General features: G+C 51.4%; 1 protein-coding gene across 3 annotated transcripts; it reads right to left on the minus strand.

Annotated features, from left to right (window-relative positions):
- Window positions 1-174: 174 nt before the first annotated feature.
- WDR6 (WD repeat domain 6) lies at window positions 175-14,574 on the minus strand. 3 transcript variants are annotated; one of them, XM_077324933.1, is made up of 10 exons: window positions 14,514-14,574; window positions 12,796-12,931; window positions 8,231-10,682; window positions 7,048-7,143; window positions 5,574-5,690; window positions 5,167-5,285; window positions 2,943-4,786; window positions 2,138-2,249; window positions 1,657-1,715; window positions 175-1,534 (listed from the first exon to the last, which is right to left on the minus strand). In XM_077324933.1, the coding sequence occupies exons 1-7, from the start codon at window positions 14,565-14,567 to the stop codon at window positions 4,332-4,334; spliced, it is 3,429 nt and encodes a 1,142-aa protein (XP_077181048.1). In that variant the 5' UTR covers window positions 14,568-14,574; the 3' UTR covers window positions 175-1,534; window positions 1,657-1,715; window positions 2,138-2,249; window positions 2,943-4,331. The 3 variants fall into 3 exon arrangements, with proteins under 3 accessions (XP_077181048.1, XP_077181047.1, XP_077181049.1); XM_077324932.1 differs by lacking the exon at window positions 1,657-1,715; XM_077324934.1 differs by lacking the exons at window positions 175-1,534; window positions 1,657-1,715; window positions 2,138-2,249; ... (1 more) ...; window positions 5,167-5,285; window positions 5,574-5,690 and adding an exon at window positions 5,698-6,251.
- Window positions 14,575-16,484: the final 1,910 nt, after the last annotated feature.

Below are 16,484 nucleotides of genomic sequence, written 5' to 3' on the forward strand. Positions count from 1 at the left end.
TTGTTAAATATATATTGGGTGATATGACCATATATGGCAGGGGTAGTCAAACTGCGGCCCTCCAGATGTCCATGGACCACAATTCCCAGAAGCCCCTGCCAGCGAATGCTGGCAGGGGCTTCTGGGAATTGTAGTCCATGGACATCTGGAGAACCTCAGTTTGACTACCCCTGCCATATATGGTCATGTCAACCTGCCCCCCCCCCCGCCCCTCCAAAATGGCCAATGAGGGGCCTAGAGAGGGTGGGAAGGGGAGGAGCCCAGGGTGGACATGTCCACAGCTCTGCTTCCCAACCATATTCTGCACAGATTGCGCCACTTCTGGGGTTTCTCGAAGCCTGGAGAATGTTCCAGGGGTTTCTCAGTGGTGAAAACGTTGCGGAAGGCTGCTCTAACACCTGCTATTGGTGGTGACTGGCGGAGTGACGCACATAACAAGCAGGGGTGGCGAAGCCTCTTCTGCCTTGATCCAACACAGGTTAGGGGAGTAGCCGTAACTGACCTCTTTAAAAATGCCGAGTAGACAAGTTCAGAGGCTTCTCAGCCATTCTTGTAATTCGGTTTGACAAAGAAGAAAGAAGGAAGGGCTGTTTTTTTTGTGCCCTGCTTTTTACCTCCCAAAGGCATCTCAGAGCAGCTCACAATCACCTTCCCTTCCTCTCCCAACAACAGATACTCTCTGAGGTCGGTGGTGCTGAGAGAGCTCTGAGCAAACGATGACTGGCCCAAGGTCACCCAGTTGGATGCAGGTGGAGGAGCGGGAACCCTGGTCCTTTAGATTAGAGGCTGCTGCTCTTCACCACCACACCATGCTGGGGGGTTCGGGGGGGGTACCTGTTGTGATGGCTGTGCATATAAATCAGAAGTCTGCATCCATATAACAAATCTACACTCTTTCTGTGCAATGTGTCCTGCCGTGGCTGCGTGGTGGTTATTTCTGTCTCGGAGAAGCACATTCCGCAGAGCCTTTGGACGAGTTCCACTTGGCCTCCTGTGCTGCCAGCTGGCTTTTCCACAGGCTGACCCGGCTGTTGCTCTCACTGCAGCTGTTTGAGCTCTTTCATGAAGAGGCTGAGGAGCCGCTGGCGTTGCACCCGGTGCTGCAGGCTCTGGTAGGGTGGCAGCTCAAAGAACGAGAACGTGAAGTTGCGGCTGAAGTTGAGTGGGGTCACGCTGGGCACGGGTGGTAACTTAATCCCCTGCCCCTTGCTCTTCGAGTGCCTGGCCGGGGCTCTGCTTCGGCCCTTCTGCTTAGCCCTGCCCCCTGGGAGCAGCTTGGCTCTCCACCTCTGCTCCCCTTCCACAGCTGGGGCCTTCCCTCCACGGTCTGGGGAAAAGCCAAGGCAGGCAGGGAGGCCCGCCATTGAGCCAGGGACGCTGTGCAGGATGGATACTGTAGGTGTGAAAAGGCTATGGAAGGAGGCCTCGGACTGAGAGGCCCCGGTCCATGGAGACAAGTCATGGTTTGGAGGCGGTGGCCCTTTGGCTTGGGAGGGGCAGGCAGGGAGACACGGCAGCTTCTGGAGTGGCTTCCCTGGAGGAGGAGAAAAGGGAGCAGAGCAAGAGTTAGCAAGGCCGGCAAAAGAACAAGAGCAAATGATGCTGGCCAAAGTCAGAGGAGAAGACTCTCTTCCAATTAGCACATCATCATCTCACCTTCTCTCATGAGGAAATTGGGGAAGCCCACATCATTCACCTTCCTCCTTTTTACCTTCCTAAAAAGTAGGTCGGCAGAAAGAGAGAGAGAGAGTGACTGATCCAGTCACCCAGCAAGTTTTCCAGCATCTCCAAGATCTTATTCTGACAATCTAACTACCACCCAGCTCTCGTGGTTAATGGGAGAGATTAGCCCGGTCACCGCAGGGGTGTGGGAGGGGAAATCTACAACACCTCCAGTCTCTTTTTATTGGAAATCCAGTACAAAGATTTTGGCTGCTGTCTTTGTTCTAGCATGAAACTCGCCTCAGAAACCTCTGCTTGAATGGCTGCCCGGTGTTCCCTTTAAGGCTGCCAGTTTTAGGGCTTCAATCTTTGCTTGCACAGCACTAGAAACCTCTTCTTCCTTTGATGGAGGCTCCTAAATATGAGCAAGGGAATAGAGGCAGGCATGTGCCTAGTACACTGCAGGTCTCCTCACCAGCATATTTGTCTCCTCCCTCGGGAAGCTGGGAGAGAGCCCTCCTGTCCTGCCTTGGAGTTAAAGGCGTCTTGGTGGCAGTTTTGTCCTGGTCCTTGATGGCAGCTCCTACCTGGAGATGGAGGGAAATGCAGATAAGCTTGGGGTAAGACAGCTCAAGAAAAGCGGGAATTGGGCACAGTGCAATGGGGTGACACCCTAGATGAGCCAGCTATGTAGACATTGCTTTTCAGTCCGTTAGGGCAGGAGGGAAACAGACCCACCAAACCCAAACTCTAATACAACGGGCTAGAATGTCAGGGAAAACGCATTACCTTGGATTGGGGAGGGGGGCAGAACATATATGGTTTAACCTAGTTCCACTCGTATCCTCCAGCAACTTGGCTAAATGGAACTGGGCAGGTTCTCTTGTGCAATCCCGCAAGTTCTCCGTGGCCTTCTGGTCTTGTCCTCCTGTGCCTCCAGCACCCACCTTGATACTCATGAGCAAAACTATGGCAGTAAACCAGTTGTGGAGCAATAAAAAGGCACATTGGGCAACGTCGCCCTCTGGGGAGGGCTAGTTATGGGGCCAAACATGCCATCACACTTGCTTGAAGCCTGGAGGAGGGTCTGCGCATAATCACAGAACCTCGACAAGGCAGCAGGGGCTGGTGTGTGCCCCAGAGGAACGACCACCTTTGCTGAAGATCTCACCACCAGGGCCACCCCGAAATTGCAGCTATTCCGAATCCCGATTTCCAGCCACTGCCCTAGCCTTGCCCATCCCCCTAGGCAGGGCTTTGCATGCTAGCAGTTTCCGTACCTTCTCCGACCAGCCTCGGGCAGGATCCTCTTCGTTCTTCGCGTGGGCCTGCCGCTTCCTGAAGGTCGGGGTCACGCTCATCCTCACGGTGCAGCCCGGGTGGGTGGTGACACTTGCCGTGGGCAGGGAAGAGCCTCGGACTGGAGATCCAGGCATCGAAGGGTGCAGGCCAGTTGCTTCCAGGGATGCTACTTGCTGGGCCCCGTCTGGGACCGTTTGCCTCTGCCTGGCTTTTGGGACGCCACGTGGCTGGAACGGCATCTCAGAGCTGAGCTGGTTGTGCCCTCAGGTTAATCGGTGGCATCTGTAAAAGCACTTAGGAGCTCCTGAATGCAGCTGCAGGACAGGCCAGGCTGAAGGGAAATGCCGGCCAGAGAGAAGCCTAAACGTGTACCAAGTGTATCCCAGGATCCATTCGGGTTGGAACCACGTTGCTCTGGTTCACCGTGAGTTCAGCAGCTCCCTCTGGAGCCAAAGGACTCAAAGGCCATCGGGCACCGGCAGTGCATGACAGATGTTCCTGTGTACAGAACCCTGACACAAAGGGCCCTTGCTGTGACCTCCCTGAGGCAGTACTTTGGGCCATGAAATATGCATAGGGCTGCCCAGGAGCCAGTAACTCCAGCCTGTCCACGGCTCAAGTGCTGAATGATCGAGGGCAGGCCGGAAGAAGCTTGCTGACCATGTCTTAATTTCTGCGCAGGTGCCCCAAGACGGAAAAAGAAGGGCGTCTGGGAAATAGAGCCAGGAGATCGTAAGATTGCCTAGCAGCCAGGCAAGAGAGGTTTGGAGGTGGTTTGCCAGTGCCTGCCTGCCCCCATATCACGACCCAGGTATTCCTTGGAGAATCAAAATCACACAGAGACCACAAAGGGCCATTCAGTCTAGCCCCACATCCTTTTCTAGGACATAAAAACACACCTTCCTAACAGGTGCTCATCCAATCTCCTCCTAAAAACTTGAACAATGGAGACTCCACCACCCACTGAGGCAGCATATTCCGTCTTTGAACAGCCCTCACCGTCAGGAAATGCTTCCTAATATTTAAATGGAACCTCCTTATCCGTAAATTGACTCCTGGTCCTTGCCTCTAAAGATGCAGTTATCAAGTTGGCCCCCTCTTCAACAGGTCTACCTTTAACATAATTAAACTCAGCTGCCACATCACCCCTCGCCCTCTTCTTCTCCAGGCTAAAGATGCCCAACTCTCTCAACCTCTTCTTTTTGCACACATTTTTCATCCAAGAAAAATATTGGTCGTTACCGATTTCCTAAACTGCTCTTGCAACCTCCATTTTCCAGAAACGTGACCAGTCTTCCACAAAATAAGGTTCACTTCATACAAAAAGTATGATTAAGACATCTGCCACGTACCCAGCAGACCTTTGTTCACACCTTGCCCCAGAGAACCTCCAGGCCGTGGCCACATACCACGCTACGCCAGCCGTGTTGTCCACTATCCCAACACTCTAGAGCAGCCACGTCAGCTACGTGGCAAAACTTGCTACGCACAAAAGACAGGTTGTCTTCCCCAAGGTGCCAGAGTGTCAGGCGCTGGTCCGCAGAAACAGAAAGGAGGTAATCGGGATGTAGGAGTCGGACTCCTGTCACGTGAGCCGCGTGGGCACAAAGCCTTGAGAACTTCCTGAAGATGTGGATGCCAGCCCCACTGGTGGCTCCTTGGTTGGCGATGCTTTCGGCATTCACTTGGATAACACAGATGTGGATGGAGCCATCATCGCTGCCACTGGCCACCAGGAAATGGCCACATGCTCTTTCCTGGACATGGAGACTATTCACACCGCAGCTGTGAGCCTGGATGGTAAAGACTGGAGTTTTCAGAGCTGGAAAACACACAAGAGGTTCTGTCACAATACAGTGGAAGAGTACAAGGCTTGAAGAGAACACAGTGCTGGCCAGAGTTCTCACCATCCTCCTGCAATAGGGAGCATGGACGGGATGGGGTGAGTCCATGGCTCAATGGCAGAACATCTGCTTTGCGTGCAGAAGGCCCCAGGTTCAAGGCCCATCCCCTTCAGTTCCAAGAATGAGGCAGTCGGGGATGTGAAAGAACCTGGAAAGCAGCTGCCAGTCAGAGCAAACAACACTGATCTTGATGGACCAAGGGTCTGACTCAGTGTAAGGCAGAATCACGTGTCCTCATCATAAACCACGGGTAACAAACCAAGAGTACACAATCAGGACAGTCAATACGGTCACCTACCGAGAAGTTTCATCTCTCTGGCTTCCGTCTTTACAGCCTCCGTGGCACAATCAATGGTAGCCGTGATATCCCAAAATGCAACACCCCCATCTGTGGCACCGCTGACCAAGTAGTGTCTCCTGAAAAATCAAGTGCATTGCAATGTTCAGCCTTCTAGGGCAGGGGTAGTCAACCTGTGGTCCTCCAAATGTCCATGGACTACAATTCCCATGAGCCCCTGCCAGCATTTGCTCAGCATCCCGAGAACTTGCCAATATCTGGAGGACCACAGGTTGACTACCCCTGTTCTAGGGTACTCAGGTGTAACCAGCTCATCTCAATCTTTAATATTTCCAGGTGTGAGAGTGTACAGGTCATGAGAGAGGCATCCTCAGGCACACTGGGGGAATGCAGCTGCTCGTTCTCACCTTCCTCCATCAGCTGTCTTGTATGTGAACGTTTGGACTTTCAGGACACAGCGCTGATGGTGAAAGGACTCTGCCACAAGCCACAGCTTCTGGGCATGCTTCAGCAGCAAGAAGAGCCTATGAAGACATACATGCAGGCAGTCGATACAAGAAAAGGAGATGCTGTTTCTACCAAGGGCCGCACGAAAAAAATGGACAATTCCAAAATAGTGACGAAGGAGAGACAGAATCTGTCCAGTGGCTTAATTAAGCATAAGAAGATAAAAAGTCTCTTATGTTATTTATTTAGGCTTTGACTCTGCCAAAACGGTCTCTAGATTCATTTGTTTTCCGTTTTCAGTCTGGCTTTCATCAGTGGCAATGAGTCCGTCAGCCTTGACTCTCCATGATACAGGAGCATTTGCCTCATTATATTCAAATATTAACAAGGACGGACTTCTTATGCTTAATTAAGCCACTGGACAGATTCTGTCTCTCCTTCGTTTCTACCTAGGGGACAGAACGGTTGAGCAGCAAACACATTCATGAGCCAGAGCTCACTTCCTCAGATACGCACGCAAATATGTCAAGGGCTGCAGCTCCATGGTGGGACACTCTGTCTAGGCTTTGTATTCTTGGTGGGCAACTGTGGGAGGGTTTCTGGAGTTCTGGCCCTGCTGGTGGGTCTCCTAATAGCACCTGGGTTTTGGCATGGGAGAGACAGAGTGGTTTTTCAGTGGAACAGGCTTCCTTGAGAGGTAGTGGGTTCTTCATCTTTGGAAATTTTTAAACAGAGGCTAGATAGAGAGGCTGATTCTGTGAAGACTTAAAGGGGTGGCAGATTACAGTGGAGGAGTGATACTGTTGTGAGTATTCTGCATAGTGCAGGGGGTTGGACTAGATGACCCAGGAGGTTCCTTCCGTGATTCTATGACAAATTGCATTGGACTGGATATGCCATTCTCTTTGGCTTCTCTTTGATTCTTACATGCTGGCTTAAAAGGTAAAGGTATCCCCTGTGCAAGCACCGGGTCATATCTGACCCTTGGAGTGACGCCCTCTAGCGTTTTCATGGCAGACTCAATACGGGGTGGTTTGCCAGTGCCTTCCCCAGGCATTACCGTTTACCCCCCAGCAAGCTGGGTACTCATTTTACCGACCTCGGAAGGATGGAAGGCTGAGTCAACCTTGAGCCGGCTGCTGGGATTGAACTCCCAGCCTCATGGTCAGAGCTTCAGACTGCATGTCTGCTGCCTTACCACTCTGCGCCACAAGAGGCTCCTCCTCACATGCTGGCTTACTGCTACTCAAATTCCCTTCTCTAGTTTGGGAAAGGGCTGCACTGGAAATATAAAGCAGCCGCTATCCCATAGCCAGCATCTGGTCCCTCCCGCTTCTCCTCCCCCCAACCATCTGGATTATTTTCTGGCAAGCTGAGAAACACCATAGTGACTTTTCAGGCCCCTAAGAGGTAGAGTTCAATGCACCGTCTTACCGGACAGATCCATCACTGCAGGCAGTGGCTAGAAAGAGTAAGGGACTAGGCAGCTCAGCATCCTGAGGACCTGCCAGCACTGCGATTGACATATACCTGGAAGACAAAAGCCAGTCAGATCACCCTAACTGAGGCTCTTCAGCTGGCAGCTTCCAATGAGAAAGAGGGAGGGAAAACACAAAAGAGACTGCTAGAGCAGACTAGCGATCCGCCTCAAGCTCCATGCAGTGGCCAACCAGCTGCCCTGGAGAGCAACTGATGAGGCCAAGAGTCTGCTCCTGATATTGCCTCCTAGCCTTCGCATTCAGAGGTTTACTGCTTCTGGGTGTGGAATGGCTTCCAGAAATCTGTCTGATCCTTGATTAAAGCATATTATGCTCATGGCCATCATTAAACAAACAAACAATCTAGACAGGTGATTCTAAGGCTTGTCTGGCTGCCAGGCAAGAGACATTTGGAGGTAGTTTGCCATTGACCGCGCCTGGTTTTCCTTGGCGGTCACCCTTCCAAACACTCACCAGGGCTGACCTTGCTTCGCTTCTGAGATCCGATGGGATCAGGCGTGCCTGGGCTATCCAGGCCCTGGAGAACATCTGCTAGTCAAAATTGCTTATAGCTTTTAACTATGTGGTTTTTACTGCTGCCCCCTGCCCTGAGCGATACAGAAGGGCAGGATAGAATTTTTTTAAAATATTATTAATAACATGTATCTCCCCAGAGCTCATTCAAGACATTAACCACTGCATTACACTGGTTCTTCTTAAGCCCTTTTTATAGCATTTCCAGCAGACTGGGAATAAAAGTTATTCTCAAGGCCAGTTGGATGCAAACGTTGCAAATGTCACACCCTCTTCGACAACAGAACATGTGCCGGGATGTGTGGGCACAAAAGTCAGGGGGGGGCAGGTGCCTGGTGCTTGCTCAGCCCTGATACCGGAGAAGGTATAGCTCACGTATCTTGTGTAAGGCTACTTCCAGGGCTACTTGTCTGTTTTTCAACCCAAGATAAGACTTTACAGCAGGGGTAGACAAACTGCGGCCCTCCAGATGTCCACGGACTACAATTCCCACAAGCCCCTGCCAGCATTCGCTGGCAGGGGCTCGTGGGAATTGTAGTCCGTGGACATCTGGAGGGCCGCAGTTTGACTACCCCTGCTCTACAGCTACGGGCCACTGCTGCTACCTGGTCTCTGGGTCCATCTTGATCAGCTTGTGCCTGTTCTTCATACGATCCCACTGCTCATCCAGCCGGTGGGACGCCAGATGGACCAACTGGCACAACACACCACTGCTGGAACCACGGTCAGGGCTGAGCCGTAAACCGTAACATTCAATCTGGGCCCGGCCGCCGGCTGAGAAAAGGATGGCGGAGATGCCCCCTGCCTCTCGCAGAATGGCGCTGCTCTCCATCACGGCCAGAGCCCTCACGCTCGAAATATGGTCCCTGATAGCGGTCAGCTGGGTCAGCGTATGAAACTGTGCTCCAAAGGCTAGAATATTCACCGTGCTGTCCTCACTGCCGGTGGCAAAGACGCTCACCAGGTCTTGCCTGGACGTTTTCAAAGTTCCAACGTGGCACACGCATGTCAGCTCTCGCCCGTGCAAAGACTCTTTGAGGACCCGCTGCCCACTGGGCGCGTCTCTACGCTGGTAGACCGCCACATCTCCAGATCTGACATAAGCAAAGGTCTCAACAGAGAGGCCACGGGTGTAGCTCCAGGAGCGGTGGCCGCCCCCGCATGGGATGCTGAGCAGCGTCTCGTTGCTGTTGGCATCCCAAAGCACAAAGTGGGCGCCGTGGAAGCCCAGGACCCTTGTGCTGCCCTCGGAGCTGAAACGCAGCCCTTCCAGCCACTCCAGGCCTTTGCACGGCTTCTGCTTCCTCAGGACTCGGAGCTCCCGGCCCAGAACCTGGAGCTGCCGGTAGCAGCCGTCACGTCCTGTGCTGTAGATGAAGCCCCCATGGCAGGCTACGGAGGTGACGCCAGTCTTCCCGTGAAGGCCGAAGATCAGAGAAACAGGGCCCTCAGCATGTGACTCCTCTCTTCCAATGGGAAAGTCCAGCCCTGGCCCAGGAGAGAGCGCCACTGAGCCCCGGTCGGCCAAGCCTCCTCCCTCTGATGCTTTCTCATGTCTAGAGTCAAGAGGGGTCCCACATGCAAACAGCATCAGAGAACCCCGGCGGTCGCCACAGAGCAGGAAATCTCCCTGGGGAAGGAAGGCGGAGCATGTGTGCCACCGCTGCTTGCAAGGAGGCAGGAGGAAGCATCTCTTGGCTGCCACAGTCATGGCATCGGGTGGGCGGCAAGACACCTCGAGCCACAGCAGAACGCCAGCGGAGCCAGACACAAAGAGGCTGCACGTGTCGAGATCCTGGCCTGGGCGTGGGGACCAGCTCAGGCTGTGCACTTTCTCCTCGTACAGCTGAAGATCCTTGGCTTGAGTGGGGTGGCAGAGGCAGAATATTTTGACCCACCCTGAAATATTGCCCATGGCACATAGAACGTCTCCCCCTGGAAGGTCATACACTTCTAAGAGGCTGTAGGACTGATAGGCAGCATCCTCCAAGGTCAGCGTCCAGGCTTTCAAGGTCAAGTCATAAGAGTACACAGCCCCAGCATCCGTCACTGTGAGGAGAAGGCCGGTACCCGCCAGTTTTACTGCTCTGGGTAATCCTTTTCTTTGAGGCGATGGGAAATTGAGTTGCAAGAGGCTGCTCCCAGTGGTCCTCAGCCCTTTGAAGTCCCAGCATCTAATGCCAGAGTCGGCCCCCCCTGTGAAGACACAGCCCTGTGCCTCGTGCACAGCCACTGCGCGCAATCCTCGGCCTTGGTGTCCTCTGAAGCTGCGAACGATCTCGCCCTGGTAGTTCCACACGAGACAAGCCGAGTCTTCTCCTATGCTGATGATGCAGTCATTCAGTAGCCGGACCGACCACACCCTGGACTGGTGCCCGTAGCAGACCAGCAAGCAGGGGACGTGAGCTGGAAGCTCCCGGAGGTTGCTGACGTCCCACAGCCTCAGGCTCCTGTCATCTGAAGCGGAGGCCAAGACACTTTTGCTTTCCAAGTAGCAGATGCTGAAGATGACCCCCTGGTGCCCACTGATCCGACTGCGGGGCCGTACCCTCCCTGTGTCATCCGCTGGGTCAGCGGCACACCAGATCACCAGCTGGTTAAAGACGGTGCCGGCCACCAGAACCAAACTGTCCCACCTGCTCCCAACCAAATGGGCCGAGTAGAGGATGCACTTCTCTTGGCAGTGCACTTCTTGGAGGATCCTTTGGCCAGCACAGTCATACAGAGCCACAGAGTTATGGCCTAGAGCCAAAGCCACGCAGCTGGGGGTTTCGGTGCAGCCTTCCAGCCACTGCAAGTCCCAGATCCAGTCATGCAGTTCGCAGAAAGGAAAGAGCTCAGTTAGTGTTATTGTGCTGTTCTGGAGACCGAACTCTATGACGACAAGGCCTTTGCCCCCAAAGACAGCCAGGGTGGTGGCTTCATTGCCTCCCAGAGCCAGGTTCTGTTGCTCTTTGATACCATGGATGTTACAGTGGTGAAGAACCTGTTTGAAGCATGTTGGAGACCGGACAGCATCAGGCCCCAAAGTGTAGACGGCTATGTTGGGTCCTTCACCTGGAAGAGCACAAGAGGCCAGAATCACCAAAACAAACTGAGATCAAAGTGCCACATTCTGTTTTCAACAGCGTCCACCTTCAAACAGGTTAACAGCAGTTTCCAGAAATGCTGATCTTGTGAACTTAGGCAGATTGTGAGTGGATGGGCAGGAGGGATTGTGTTGGTGCTTGGCTCTTGTGGCCCTTTCTTGCATGCCCAGAGAAATGCAGGTTGCCACTTTGGGGTCAGGAGGCAAATTTCTTCCAGGCCAGACTGGCCAGGGATTCTAGGTTTTTTTTGGGGGGGGGTGGGCATAATCTGGGCATGGAACTGGGGTCACTGTGGGTGGGTAGGTAGTTGTGAATTTCCTGCATTATGAAGAGGGTTGGACCAGATGACCCTGGAGATCCCTTCCAACTCTATGACTCTACACCAGCTCAGAGTCTTCTTGCATTGTGTGTGCATCATATACAATAGCCCAGAGTGGTGGCATTGCTTCTGATGGTACTTCTGATGTTCACCTTTTAGCCTTTCTACCAGAGATCAGCAGGATCTCCTAGAGTAGGGGTAGTCAACCTGTGGTCCTCCAGATGTCCATGGACTACAATTCCCATGAGCCCCTGCCAGCGTTTGCTGGGAATTGTAGTCCATGGACATCTGGAGGACCACAGGTTGACTACCCCTATCCTAGAGTGTCCTCCAGCTTGGCCTACCGGCATCTCTTTCCTCTTTTGCTGCATGCAAGCATCCCAGTTAAAATGGACATACACACAAAACAGTCCGGCATGCCTGCTGCTAAATGGCATGCATGTCATCTATTCTAAATGTAGGTTGCCAGCAGAGGAGAACACACCCAGTCCTGAGAATTACATTACACACATGCATCCCTTGCTGATGGGATCAGTGATGGGACACTGGAAACTGCCTCCCTGGAACTAAGCAATAACTTTGCTCCTGAATGAAACCAGAAAAGTCTTCCTATTATTCTCTAATTCCAAGCAAGTCTATAATTTATCCAGTGGTAATCTGGTCAATCCTAAAGCAAGCATCCCTTTAAAGATCTGTACATCTGTGGACCGCTTCATCCTATATGAACCAACCTGTTCACTCCGTTCATCTTCAGAGGCCCTGCTTTAGTTGCTCCCACCATCTGAAGCTAGATGGGTGAAAGCCTGAGAAAAAGTTTTCTCAGTCATGGCACCAAAACTTTGGAATGCCCTCCCCAGGGAGACTCATCTGATTCCTGGAACATAGATCATAGACCTGGAAGGGACCCTTATAGTCCATCTCACCCAACCCCTTGCTCCATGTAGGATCAGCCTATACCATCCGTGATAAGTGTTTGTCCACCTGCTGCTTGATGACTGCCAGTGAGGGGGAGCTCACCACTTCCCTAGGCAGCTGATTCCACTGCCGAACTACTCTCTGTAACCTCCCCCTCTATAACCTAATGTATTATCCTGTCTTCCTCTTTGCCACTGGCACAAACCTCTTTTCGTGTCTTTAACCAGCTGGTGATTCTTCTAGTGTTGCAGCCAGATGAGTGACCTTGGGCTCACCACAGTACTGAGAGAGCTGTTCTGACGGCAGTAATCTTAGGGCTCTCTCAGCCTCACCCACCTCACAGGGTGTCTATTGTTGGGAGAAGAAAGGGATGGCGACTAAGCCACTTTGAGACGCCTTCTGGTAGAGAAAAGCGGCATATAAGAACCAACTCTTCTTGTTTGTTTATAAGTTTTTAGTTCAACTATTTCATAATTTTAACTGTATTTTAATGGTTTAAATGTTATGTTCACCACCTTGTGGACCCTGATCAGGTGGGAAGGCAGCATAAAAATGTTTTGAACAAATAAATGAATTAAAAAATAGGCTCGCTGCTCCCCTGACTTAAGTACCATCCCTTCTGAGTGCACTGAAGCACAGGCGCTTAGAAGGATGTAAATCTGCTTAGAATGACCTCCTGCCTCACTGTGTTCTGCCAGCTTTTCTGCCCCAGTTCCTGTTGTGCTTTGCCATTCAGCAGGGCAGCAATGTGGACTTTGAAACAAAGCAAAGTAGGATAGAATTATTAGAATAAATGCAAGCGTATTATGCTTGGCCACACTCGGCATTTCAGGGTCAAGTCACTCACCTGCTACCAGATGATCTCCTATGATTTCCAGGGCAGTGATAGGAGCCAACAGCAATTCTGCTTCCATTGTTGCAGAAGGATGAGAGATAAGGCCCCTTGCCGATTCTTTCCCTCTTATGCAAGGGGATGCAGACATCTAGTCAAAAAGAAAAAATGGTTAAGGTATGCTTCAGCTCAAAGTGGTGAGCTAAAAGCTCATGGCTGACTGTGTTGAATGCTTCTGAGAGGTCTAACAGCACAAGCAGCGCTGACCCGACCCGGTCCAACTGGCGGCTGAGATTGTCTGTCAGAGCGAGTAGCGTAAGGTGACCAGATTTTAACATTGGTAAGGCGGGACACCATTGACCGGGGGGGGGGGGGTCTTGATTAAAAATTTGGTCTATATGAAGCAACAAAAAGTTTCATAGAACGCATAGAATGCAAAAATAGTATTGTAATATATATATATATATTTAATTACAACATAAGTACAATTTGCCAGGTGCCCCCAGATGTCCCTCCAAAAGTGGGACAATCTGGTCACCTTAGAGTAGTGTTGTCTCTACCCCATGGCCAGGCTGGAAACCTGATTGGGATGGTTTTAAGACCAAAGCTTCTTCCAAGTATTCTGACAGCTGGCCTGCGACAGCCCTCTCAAGCATCCTCCCCAGAAATGCTAAGTGCGAGACGGACAATAATTGATAGTGGGTCTAGAGATGTTTTTTTTTTTTTTAGCAGCAGGTGAATCACTTCCTCTTTCAGCCCCTCTGGGAATTCTCCTGTAGGGTTTTCAAGGTAAGAAGAATGGATTTTTTGTCCCCTGCATTTCACTACCTGAAGGAGTCTCAAAGTGGCTTACAATGGCCTCCCCTCCCCCTCCCCAAAACAGAATCTGCGAAGTAGATAGGGCTGAGAGAGCTCTGAGAGAACTGTTACCCACCCAAGGTCACCCAGCTGGCTGCATGTGGAGGAGTGGGGACTCAAACCCAGTTCTCCAGATTAGATTGCTGCTCTTAACCACGACGCCACAGGGGCTCTGAGGTGGCTTGTCCTTGACTGCCTTTTTGGTGCACCCCTGAACAGGCAGGGTAGGGACTTTTGTGAGTCATTGCTCACTTCTTCAGCAATCTGAAGGTGCACTGAGTGACTGTGAACGCCTCTTTTTAACTGTTGCTACCCGCCTTGATCTATTTTGGAAACTAACAATTTATTCCAGCATAAGAAGTGCTCACTTTATAGCAGGGGTAGTCAAACTGCGGCCCTCCAGATGTCCATGGACTACAATTCCCAGAAGCCCCTGCCAGCGAATGCTGGCAGGGGCTTCTGGGAATTGTAGTCCATGGACATCTGGAGGGCCGCAGTTTGACTACCCCTGCTTTATAGTATACTCCTAGTAATGTCTACACCCCACCATTACTTAACTAGGCCCGTGGCAGAGGGCTAAGTGCACCAAGCAATTCCACCCCACATTTCGGCATGAAGGGAGAAGCAAGAGGAGGAGAGCTAAATTAAGAAGCGTGCATGGGGAACACGTGGCGCCAGGCGCCCTGCCGCCTCGCCTGCTTCTGGGGCGGCATAACATATCGGCGGGGGCTTCAGAGGGGCCCAGCTACAGCCCTGGAGGCGGTCGGGTAAAGCTGCTGACAGGGCACCGTTGGCGGGAACAGAGCCCGGGGCTTGCAGCAGGGAAGAGGCGAGCCAAAGGGCGGCTTCGCTGAGTCGCATTAAGAGCTTCTTACCTTAGGGGTGACCAAACTGAAGCGCTTCAGACGTTCACGGACTACGATTCCCATGAGGCCTTGTCACCACGAAAACAGCAAGGGGCTCATGGGAATTGTAGTCCACGGACACCTGGAGAACTACAGTTTGGCCACACGGTCCCTATCTACCAATCAGGAAGCTCTACACAGAGGCACGCGAATGTCCGCCTTCCTAGCTCCCACGCAGCCATTGGGCCGCGGTTGCCAGGGCGGGTCGCTTCCAGTCCGGGATTCGCTGTCGTCAGTAGTTGTGAGGGAGATGCTGGTTTTAAAAGCGCGCGGAGCCAATTTGCTTTGGCCACTGAGCTGCAGGAGTTGGGCTGCTTCTGGTGCGGCTCGCTTCCCTCGGCAGCTCAGCCCCGAAATCAGGGGTAGTCAAACTGCGGCCCTCCAGATGTTCATGGACTACAATTCCCATGAGCCCCTGCCAGCATTCGGTGGCAGGGGCTCATGGGAATTTTAGTGCATGGACATCTGGATGGCCGCAGTTAATATAATATGCCCTATGCAATTTAGTCTGCCATGAAAACGCTAGAGGGCGTCACCCCAAGGGTCAGACATGACTCGGTGCTTGCACAGGGGATACCTTTACCTTTACCTTATGCAATTTAGACCTAATGCATCTCAACCCCCCAAAGTGGTCTGATGCTGAACATTCATGCAATGAAGTAGAAAATGCTGATAGCTGCCAGTGAGATTTTTTAAAAAATTAATTTTTAAAAATTTCTATGAAGATTTATGTACAAGATCAGAAAATGGAAAATCAATTAAAATGGATCTGATAGAAGATGTCTCTCTTTGTCCAAAGCTGCTAAAAGTTCTGGTATGTGTATACACAGCTTCTGTGTATAAATGAGATCTGTGTTCAAATTTAGACCTGAGGAAGGCAAAATTTGGGGTCGAAACACATTTGTTCTAGCACTGTATTGTGCATATTATGTTATTTCAATGATTAGCCCAGGGGTAGTCAAACTGCGGCCCTCCAGATGTCCATGGACTACAATTCCCAGGAGCCCCTGCCAGCAAATGCTGGCAGGGGCTCCTGGGAATTGTAGTCCATGGACATCTGGAGGGCCGCAGTTTGACTACCCCTGGATTAGCCTATAGGCTTTATCTTGGTGTAGTGGTTAAGAGCAGCAGCCGCTTCTAATCTGGCAAGCCTAGTTTGATTCCCTGCTCCCCCACCTTCAGCTAGCTGGGTGACCTTGGGCTAGTCACAGTCCTGATAGTACTGTTCTTACGGAGGAGTTCTGTCAGAGCTCTCACCCACCTCATATGGTGTCAGTTGTGGGGAGAGGAAGGGAAGGTGATCGTATGCCACTTTGAGACTACTTTGGGTATAAAAAACAACTGTAACTTTTTAACTTTATGAGTTGTGCACAATAAATGTCAACATAATTTGATTATTTACATTTTGTGGACACAATCCTTTTTGTCCTAACTACTTGTTAACTATGTTTGTTGTTTTCTGTAGCACTATCCCCCTTTTGGAAGCTTGAGGATAAGAAATCTTGATAGATTGTTGTTTCTCAGACTGCAGGGAACTGGGAATTTTTGTATGTTTAAGAAGGCAAGGAAATTCCTTATAAAGGAGGAGTATTGGTTTTAATACCTCTTTTCCCTACCCGAAGGAGTCTCAAAGTGGTTTCCAATCGCCTTCCCTTCCTCTCCCCACAACAGACATCCTGTGAGGGAGGTGGAACTGAGAAAGCCCTGACAGGACTGCTCTGTGAGAACAGTTCTAACAGGACTGTGACTGGCCCAAGGTCACCCAGCTGTCTGCACGTGGAGGAGAAGGGGAATCAAACCTGACTCACCAGATTAGAAATCGCTGCCCTTAACCACTACACCAAGCTGGCACAAGGATGCAAATTTGTATTAATAAATAAATAAAATTCTGGAATCTTAACAAAGGATACTTGTTGTTGTTGTTGTTAGGTGCGAAGTCGT

This window comes from Paroedura picta, chromosome 3, assembly GCF_049243985.1.
Source record: "Paroedura picta isolate Pp20150507F chromosome 3, Ppicta_v3.0, whole genome shotgun sequence".
NCBI classification, from domain to species: domain Eukaryota; kingdom Metazoa; phylum Chordata; class Lepidosauria; order Squamata; family Gekkonidae; genus Paroedura; species Paroedura picta.

Coding starts and splice junctions, on each gene's coding strand:
- WDR6 (XM_077324932.1), bottom strand. CDS start 14,567: ATGGGAATCGTAGTCCGTGAACGTCTGAAGCGCTTCAGTTTGGTCACC. Junction 10,683..12,795: donor AGGAGATCATCTGGTAGCAG/GTGAGTGACTTG, acceptor GTGCTCTTCCAG/GTGAAGGACCCAACATAGCC. Junction 4,787..5,166: donor CAGAGAGATGAAACTTCTCG/GTAGGTGACCGT, acceptor TGTGTTTTCCAG/CTCTGAAAACTCCAGTCTTT.